The following is a 10628-nucleotide window of genomic DNA, read 5'->3' on the forward strand; positions in this document are numbered from 1 at the left end:
AGGAAATTGCGTTTGGTTTGATTGAACAAGTTGCCAACATGCATGGAGCTAAACAAATAGGAGTACTTTGATCTTTTTTTTTCCCTCTTCCGTTCGAATTTACATGATATTATTTAATTTAATATGAAATTTAAAAGAATTATTTTTTTGAAATTTGTGGTTAAAACAAGTCATAGATGTCAATGTGATTATAAATTATTCTATTAAGGATAACATTAATATTTTAAAATCAAATTATTACTAAAAAAAAAATGTGTCATATTTTTTTAGATTTGAACAAGAAAATTAGAACAATTTTTTTTCTCAAACCTAAACTAGAACGGAAATATGACTCATACATAGTCAAAACAAATTACATTTGAGTAATCCAAATAGAAATAGTATAAAATTAATCATCCTTTTGTCATTATACTACATAGTACACAAATGTTCAAACCTTTTTTGGAGTTTGAAGATAATTTTATTTAAATAACCTAACAATTTTGACTATTAGATCCTTGACCATAACCCAATATAAAAGAATTTTGGTTCACGTTTGATATTTAGTATTCATTTTAAGCTCTGATTAATTTAAATTCATATCAGAAAATTTAACTTTAATGAATGAAGTGCTTTCTATCAATTTTATATTCAAATTTCAACCCGAAATCTCTAATATAAATTGAAGAATTACATATCACTCAACCACGATTTATAAAACAAAACATGACACACTACCTCGTTTGAATTAAGACCACAAAATATATGTGGTGTGAATAGGTACACATCACTCCATCGTAAACATTAAAATGCTCCCTTATTCAAATGTCTAGATATTAACTCTAAAAATTTTCAAATGTGTTACATTAATTGAAATAAAAAAATAATTTAAAAGTAGAAGTATGATAAGAAAAGGATTAAGTATGATAGAAAAGGATTACTCGAATGATCAGCACCCTCCACGTCTAATCTCAATTAGTTGAAATTTTTGTATAGTAAAGTGCAATTAATTGACAAGAGGGGTCAACAACAAGGACAATATTCAATACTTCCACCTTTTAGATAATTCAATAATGTTGACTATGTTAGCTTCCTGGTTCCAAGTTCATCAACGTATTCATATTTTAATGAAAACAATATTAACCTTATTAAAAATAGGTATACTTTTGAACAAATAGCTATCAAGAAATATATTAAATAAACCACAATCTTTTGGGCTACCATTTCTTGGAATGTTCCATCTACTATCTATTGTGACCAACCCATTTTTAAGCTTTAGGGTGTGTTTGATGCCAATAAAAATCTACTTTTTCCAAAAAATGAAAAAAAAAAATTCAATTTTTACAAAATTAAGTAAAAAAATTACCCTTTTTTTTTGTGTCAAATACAAAAACAAAATTTTTATTTTTATTCATCACCAAAATAGTATAATGACTTGGGCCAAAGTTTGGTACTCTTTCTGTCTCAAAATATTTATCGTCCTTACTAAAAATATTTATTGTGATTGTGAATCTTAAAACTTAGGTTAGCAGTAGGAGCTTGGACCTAAACTGCCTATTTAATAACCCTGAAATGATCCAAGACTTCTTTGTGGGGTTATTGCAGATATGCAATCACATTTGATCACTCGAGATCATTATATCAAATCAATAAATACATGATATACGTCTTCTACATACACTTGCATCACTTACCTCACGTCAATATCGCACTCAACCATGGTTGAGTTCTTATAGTTAAAGACCGGGTGCGGAAATGATGCACTCTGAGCAATAAGAAACATGTAAAGCACATCCAGAGACAGATGATCAAATTGTGAACTGGTGGTTCTAACCAGCAAGAGATTCATAGAGGAACGATCGATCAAGGTAAAAGTACTAAAAGTGCGGAAATTCCAATTAAAAAAGTTCGTTGGCTCGATGGCTACGTTGTTTTTGGTAGCAATAAGTTACTGTAGGCAGGAAAGAAAGGAACATGTAAAGAAAGAACATGGAGATTACTGAAACAGAATTTTGTTTCGATTTCCCATGGTGGCCTCAAGTCTTCCGAAGGGGGTTGTCTCTGAACTCTTTCCAGGTCCATGAGCACACACATTGGCTTACTGCATCATGGCACGCGGAAATCGGGGCCTCACTGGTGTTTTTGAGGGACTCACCCTACAACATATAAATAAAGTTGCAAAGTTAGAAAAAGACCAATGGATAGAATGAACTCTCTGAAGCTCCAAGGCCCTGTAGTTCTCAAAATTGTCATAACTGCATGAGGCTCAGTATTGAGATGGCTCTTATTAAAAAGTGTTCTGTTTATAGAAATGTACTATTGAAAATTGATAACAATGATCTGCATAAAAGGGCTGCATATCGCGATTTCATCATACCTACGTGCATCATTAACCCACTCAGGTTGAAGGTAAATGCTATTGAACACAGACAAACTAAAAGAATGTTTTGAGAAAAAGAAAATGAAGTTTTTTCAATTTCAAGTGTGTTTGACATTTTAATCATTAGAATTTTACAAAAGTTAGTGATCTTCCATAACTGTAAAAGACAACTCCTGCATTTTCAAATACTTAGGCGATGAAAGAGGACCTGGATTCATATTCTAGTCGCACCAAGTTAAACACAAGTTATATCCATTTATTTAATGAGAACTCAGGTTGATGTCTATTAGCATTTTCTTTTTTCCTGGATAAGCAACAGAAACAATTAAGAGACTTAATAACGACTAACCTCCCATCTCAACTATCGAGCATGCAACAGTCAGTCTTTAGGTCGTAATCATTATTTCACTATTCGACTTTCAGATATCAGAAAGGTAGAAAGAATGTAATGGTGCAATAATAATTTGGACATGGAAAAAAAAAGAAGGAAAAGTTTTGGCAGGTCTGGAATGAGTTAAGAGGGCATGATCTGATGGTGCCTCCTAGAAAACAACTAAGAGAATATACCAATCTCAGAAAGATGCAATACTACACGAACAATGAAATACACTTCGCAGAAAAGAATTAGCGGGGATCAGCTGAGGCCATAGCCATTTGTAAATAAGCTTACCTGATGCGTTGGGATCCCAATACCTCACCGCAACAGTCTAAAGCCAAAATTGCACTCTCAGCCTGCGCAGTTTGCAACCATAAGATTTTTTTCAAATGTCATTCCATATTAATAGACTGTTCTAAAACGCCAGTAAGCATTCAAAACACATAGTTTCTTAAGGGGCATCTAAATAAAAAATGGGACAAGTAAAGTGGTCCAGAGGGAATATGTGTTTTGCCTAACATACCCTTATTATTATCCGTAATATTTAGAATGTTAATCGCTCTTCAAAAAATGTTCTCTCATTTAATCTCTCCTCAATAAATAAAAAGATTGTTGCTGTAAATGATAAGTACCTAAACAGCCTCATTATTGTTAAAAAAATAAATGAAGAGATTGAAATCACAATATTGGAGTATGTGTACATGCTCTTTACTTACATTTTTTATGCTAATTTAGTCAATGTTTTGTACACTTCAAATAATATTTATTACTAAGGGCAAAATGAGAAGATTGTACTCAATTATATCTTGGTTTTCTAAAATGACAACTATTTTGGACCATCTAGTTTTAGTAAGGACGACAAGTAAAGTGGACCGGAAGGGGTAATATATTAAACTTTCCTTTCTTCACTAGCACTCACATGGACAAAAGGGTGGCCAAAGAATAATGCAGGCAAGAAGAGAGGTACATTCAGAGGCAACTAAATGGAAGCTGAGTTATACATCATTCAATAATCACATTACACAAGTAACCAGCCAAAAAAAAAAAAAAGTAAAAAGGAGAGAGTTGTTGTATCATGACATTTAAATCCATAGGAACATGCAAAATATCTAATCCTCTGACACAAATACAGCATGGGAACAAACACAAAATGCATGTGTGAAGGAATAAAAGGGTAATTAATGCAAAAGGCTAACACCTACATTTCCATCAAAGATAAGAAAACATACCATTACAAACTCAACAAAAGCAATGCGGGTCGAGTGCACGTGATCTCCCAAAAGCCTCAGGCGAGAAACCTGCAAAGTAAGAGTGTTGTTCAATAACACTTCTTAAGCCAACATTCAAACTTTAAAATTTCATACTGACCTCGCCACATCTTGTTTCAAAAAAATTCTTCACATCAGCCTGAGTAACCTGTTCAGAATAGAGTAATTGGTTGTCAATAATTATAATAAATGGAAACTACAAGAAAAATATTTATTAACAAACAACTGAGTATGAGCCAGAGCATAATAACTACTACAGTGTGCATCAGAACAAGCGCCCGACAGAACGATGCATACAAGGAAAGAAAAATTTAATAGATCTCAATGATGAAAATGTCTACCTTCTTATCAATATTTGTACAATAGACTGTCCTGGCACACATCTCACGCTCATCCTCTGACTGCACAAAACATCAACATTGAATTGAGAATAAGCATTTAGATCCATGACCTCAATTCTACAAGGATGAGATAGAACATAAAACTATTTCTCAAGATCATCCACATACTAGCAAAACAAAATGTACAAGTTCTTTTTTTTTTGGACAAAGAACATAGTGCAAAATATTTATCCGTACCCTTGGAAGGAATGTAGGATTCACCGGTAGAATAGCAGTTTTTGAAGGTAGGACCTTCAATTGAGAGAAACCTAAAATTGTCCCACAAAGGCAAAGTGCTGCTCTTGCAGAGTCTGCTAGGATCGATTCCATGTTAGCTTTTGAATATTCAGCTGTCTTAAGAACATTTCAAGCCAAAACATCCAACTTACACTCATCAGCGAACTCCACGAAAGCAAAACGAAGACGGGAATGTGGATCACCACAAATTCGGCAGTCAACAACCTAGAAAGGAAGCAGCAAAAATGAGAAAAGAGGAAACGTTCACATTGAGCATAACAAGTAAACAAGTAAGTAAGCAAATGCTGGCGGCGCTTGAGGTTTAGTCGGTTGATTGACTGATTAGATTAACAAATCTGCTGTAGCTATGAGGCAAACTTTGTAATTTTGAAAGTAAATGAATTACGACATAAAATTTAGATATTAGGCTGACAAAATAGATATAAGCATCATGAACTTTCATGGCAACACAATCACAGTCCCAAGACAAGCAGCTCAATCTATGCCCTCCCACACATTCAGAACTTCATGGCAGATTTTGGTCCCACAATGAATAGTTGAACAGGTGGATGCAAACATAACTGCTCACAAGAAGCGCCTTTCGAAAGACACCATGAAGCCAGTTGAAATGCATCTTATATGATAAAAGAACTAAGTGCATAATAAAACATTTATATTGGTGCCTAAATCACAGACCAAACTGTACACTAGCTCTTAAGTCGGTTGACACAAGTTAGCATACCACATGAACCAATGACATAAATGTTCTTGATAGGAGGCAATTGGGGATTTTTCTGATCAAATGTTACACGTCTTATATTAAATATTAATTAAAGCCTTAGCCTCACTAAACATCAGGGCAAGATTCCTCCTTTAGAAAAGGCAACAAAGCTTCCTATTTGGCAAGAGTTTACGCCCAATGATATTCTGGAATTAACAAATTTTAAGTGTAATTGCTGGCTGAAGAAAGCTATGTACAATATTGTACACACTACGACCCATGTGATAACTCACCAAAAACCATAGTCATGCAGTAAACCACAACAAATCCCAGCCCCTTCCTTAATATGGTCAGCAACATTCACTTTAGGTGTCTTCATGCATATGTGTACACTGGGTACGATGAGGAAAACTGAAAACGTATGCACCATTATATAGTGTTTTACGAATGTCGTATTCTTATTAGGTAAGAATATTACAAATGTCATTTTCTTCTTATGTCACATTGTTATCATGAATGCCATCTTCTTATTGGTTCACATTTAGATGTTTTTCCAATCAGTAAACTGCTAATCAGGTTTAGGTTTTTTTTTTGAAACTGTGCTAATCAGGTTTAGGTTATCTGATGTATTTCTAGGTCAAGGGTACATGGGGAAAGTCTGCTTGATAGGTCCTTAGTAAGTCAATTTCATGATTTTTCTTTAATTTTTTTAAAAATACTTTTAAGTCTCAAATATCCTAGAACTCAAGCTATAAAAGTTTCACTGTTGTTCAGAGTAAGCATGCAGGAGTAAGAAAGTTGGCAGCTATTAAGTACTTTCTATTTTTCAGCTTAATAGAGATATCTATCACATTGAGTTCAATGTGTTCATCTTGAAGCTTTTTTTGTTTCATTATGCTCTAAGCACTTTTACTTTGGAGTCTTTGTTTTCATTGTTTTGATCATCTGTCTCTCTTTATGTTCAAGGCAGGAATTTATGAGTTCATATCTACCATTTGTTGCAATTTTCGTGGATTTTTACATATAAACTTATACTCTACGTCGAAAGTACTAGGTTTAGATGAACATGGTATCGGTATGCCACATCCACCTCTGCCAGCATTAATATGTTGTTGATATAACTTATGAAAGATATAATATTTTGTCAATGATATTATCTTAACAGATCAGATAACTAATGCATATATGATGTCATCAATTTCATTAGCAGGTTATTAATTATCTGATAGTCAAGTATTATGAGACTCTATAATGCACAATTATGATAAATAAAAATCAAATCAAAGCCGAAAAAGGAAGTAAAGTTATATGGTAATCAGATTCCCAAGAAAAATATTTTGTTCTGCTAAAGTATGATAGTAAGTAGCGCACAAATGTATACTTATGTATCACACTACCACTCCACAAGCAGATGAGAAAAGGAATTCATTGTTTCTAGTTTAGTTACGCCAAATTACTGAAACCATATGCACTTAAGAGCATCAAATATATAATATAGCGAATCACATCAATGTTCAGAAGAAGAAAGTGACTTTTCCAATGAAGTAGAAGAAGAAGAAGAAGAAAGTGACTTACTTGTCCATAAGCACTAAACAAAGCAGCAAGCTGCTCCTCAGTGACCTAGATATTGAGAAGGCAAAACCAAAGATACCATATGAGTACTAATATGAAACTATCACAAAACATAAGTGAGAATCTATCCTTACATTGTTATCTATCTCAGAAACATATACTGTTCGCCTGATGCTATCTTCTCTTTGAGCCTTATAAGCTCTATTGTTCATTCTCCTTTTGCCCTGGTTAAAGTTGTTGCCTCTCTGTGGAAACACAGAAAAGAAAGTTTAGGAGATACTAAAAGGAAAACAAGATTATGGATATGGTTGTCCATGATTCAAATATTCTGGTTAGCATATAAAATAAGACCAAATTGATCCAGCCAAAGATACAACTGAAATGTCAAAGGAGATGGTTGTCGATGATTCAACTATTCTAGTTAGCATATAAAATATGACCAAATTGATCCAGGCAAAGATATAACTGAAATGTCAAGTATGTCATTGACAAGTTGATGAGGCTAGGGCCTCATCAACTTGATGTGAACAACAACCAACTCTAACATGAATACATATAAGCATTCCCAATTAGGAAACTACCATTAACCAAAGAGAAGTAAAAATCAAAGAGTAACAATATCACTGGTTTAACAAGTAATGTATAGAGATGACAACTCTATGACTCAAACAAACAAAACTGACATTTAAACTAACCAACTAAAACCCGTTAACCCCATACTGATATGAAAAACATAAATATGGCACTGAATGTGATGGAATGCTACAAGTACAGAAGTCAAGTTCCAACAGGATGATGTAAGCTTCATTTTCAGTGGGATGAGTTCACTGTTGTATATTACTTTCTGGTAACTGATTGTGCCAGTTTATTCTAGAACTTTGTTCCCAGATTGAGGGATGCAATTTCAAGGTGCCATTAGCTTCCCGCAAGCAATCTCTTTATATGAAAACTGAAGCCAATCACAATGCAAAACTTTCTTCCAACCAAATTGGCAGAGAACAGTCAAACTTAGTGAAGAACTATTTAAATTCTTCGCAATTTAAACAATGAAAGAAAAGTAGCAGCTACTACTAGTGCCTGACTTCACAAAATTGATTTTACTGTCTTCATAAGTTATATACTATGAATGAAAAGGGAAAAGATGCATTACTCTAACATATGCTCAGTTAAACATTTCTCCAAACTTGATTACTTCCTTTTTTACAGCTTATTAAACAAACTAACAAAAACTGGGCTACAAGTATAAGAAAGCAACAAAATATCCCCTATTTCATCCACATACAGCAAAAGGTTCTATTTATTTATGTATCATCGAAAAACCAAAGCAATTGAAAGGTCCAAATCACACTAGTACGACAAATTCTCACGTCATGCATTACACCAATTATACTCATCTGCATCTTACCATCCAAGTATCAGTAACGACCAAAATATCAATGATCCCATTCAACTAACTGAATGTCAGATTCCCACTTTTAGTGAATGGAATGCCAGGAATCCCCAATTAATAAACCAGGTGTAAAAATCCATTTTTGACCATAAAACCTTCATTTCCTTGATAACTGCAAACTCCGGTTAATACATTCAGCAATAATTATATTCCTTTAAATGATCATTACCTAAACAAATTACTGAAAAGCTCCAAAGATCAGTTCTTATCAAGGAAATGTTAAAGTTTCCTTGCTATAATATTTCAGAAATCACAGCAAATTCAACCAAAAGACAAAATGCTTAAAAAGGAAAACTTGCACACACAAAAAACACACACACAGAGATTAACACACTAAAAACCAAATACGCACTCCATCACAATTAGTCAAGTATAGCAAAATTACTGCTAATTATTATATCATCAACCGACCCACAATAACAAAACAGCCAAAAGCATCAAAATTTTCAACGATCATACAAAAAAATCCACAATTTTAATGAAAATTAAGAAACGAATCTATACCCTTCTGTTATTTTGAAAACCATCAACACCCATAGTCTTGTTAGCTGGTACAAAGTTACTGAGAATCATCTGATCACCACCAGCGGCACGATTATAAGAAGAAGGAAAAAACTCCTTAGCCTGTGGATTCAGCTTAAGTTTCTTCAACATATCAGCAATATCATGCATATGAAACTCCGATTTCGCATTTGCGATTGAATCGGCTGAATCCTTAACACCATTAGATTCAGAATTATTGCTGGTGTTATCAGTGTTTGGTGATGATAAAGACTGAACAGCAGGAGCTTCAACCACTGTTGTCTCACCAGACACTTCTTTAGCACCAGCAGCCATTGATGAAATACTCAAAACCCAGAAAAAATAGAACACACCCAGAACAGAAAAAGCTTCAAAAATACCAAGAAAACACTAAAATTCTACAATTTCAATAAATTAAAGCAACCCCTTTTTACCAATTTGATTATTCTTTATGAAAAATTGATCAAATGGGAATTCACAGAGTATAATGGGTTTATTGATAAATACTCATTTAGGAAGAAGGTGATGAGAGAGAAAAGAAGAGAGGAGAGAGAAAGGAAAAGGCAATAGGGTTTTTGTTATATATAGCAACAAAGTTCAATAACAGAAGGCAGAGGAATTTGGTGGTATTCTTGTTTTTGTTTGTAGAGAGAAGTGAAGTTTAGGTGGTGTTGTATGTATTATGTGAAAAAAACAGAGGGAGAAAGAAGGAAATGCAGTAGAGAGAGAAAATTGAGGTGGAAGGTGGGATTATGAAAAAAATTAATAAAAATATCCTTCGTTATAGTTTGGTTCGAATTATTATTATTATTAATTTATTTTTATTTATTTTGATGATGAATGAATTGACTCGGTAAATCAAGAAGAGGTGTCTTGATGTATTATTATATTTATGGATGACATAGTTCAAATTGTTGAAACTCGTGGCGAAATAATAGCTAAAGTGAATGTTTGGAGATATATTTCAGAGTCTATATGGTCCAAAGTTGAGTAATACTGAGGTTGGCGTAATACATGAGGTTGGTGTGGAAGTGAGGTTTGATACATAGGTCATCTCAAAGAGAGAGTATTTTAGATTTATTATTCAAGTAAAACGAGAGATTGATAATAATGTCACATACTGTATTGGTGCAGAGTGGGTGAAATGGAGGCTTGTATCTGAGTCTTGTGTGATAAGAAATAACCATTAAAACTTAAAGTCGAGTTCGACATTATGGTTATAATTAGACCATCTATATTGTAGGCAGAGTATTTGCCAGTCAAGAACTTTCACGTTCAGAAGATGAAAGTTGCAAAAATGAGGATCTTGAGATGGATGTATGAAAGTACTAAAACGATATTTGAGACAAGGCAAGAATTGCTTCAATAGATGACAAGATAAAAAAATGAGAATAAAATAGTTCAAATATGAGAGGTTGATCATAACAAAACAAATTGGGCAAACAATTGAAATTGAATGCTATCTCTACAAGTTCATATCAAATACAGCTGCTAATTTTATTATTTTAGGCAACTTCATAATTATAGGTTAAAACTAACAAATATAATATAATTATAACATATATTAGATAGAAAGACTCATTTATTCTTTTTATCATACCATCTATAGATTAGATTACATATAATTTTTATACGTTAAACTTAATTGATAAATATTATGTATTGTGCATTTAATTATCGAACGTCTTCGAATGACTATTGATTTAATGTGTACATCAAGTGTAATTTTATTTGCGTATTAAA

At 33.1% G+C, this 10628-nt stretch overlaps 1 protein-coding gene across 1 annotated transcript; it reads right to left on the bottom strand.

Moving 5' to 3' along the window:
• Positions 1–1813: 1813 nt before the first annotated feature.
• LOC125867671 (polyadenylate-binding protein-interacting protein 8-like) lies at positions 1814–9567 on the bottom strand. The gene is made up of 10 exons (XM_049548231.1): positions 8868–9567; positions 7048–7158; positions 6917–6961; positions 4773–4845; positions 4582–4694; positions 4345–4404; positions 4104–4151; positions 3965–4033; positions 3030–3091; positions 1814–2135 (listed from the first exon to the last, which is right to left on the bottom strand). The coding sequence occupies exons 1-10, from the start codon at positions 9198–9200 to the stop codon at positions 2078–2080; spliced, it is 972 nt and encodes a 323-aa protein (XP_049404188.1). The 5' UTR covers positions 9201–9567; the 3' UTR covers positions 1814–2077.
• Positions 9568–10628: the final 1061 nt, after the last annotated feature.

Source organism: Solanum stenotomum, chromosome 6 (genome assembly GCF_019186545.1).
Source record: "Solanum stenotomum isolate F172 chromosome 6, ASM1918654v1, whole genome shotgun sequence".
NCBI classification, from domain to species: Eukaryota; Viridiplantae; Streptophyta; class Magnoliopsida; order Solanales; family Solanaceae; genus Solanum; species Solanum stenotomum.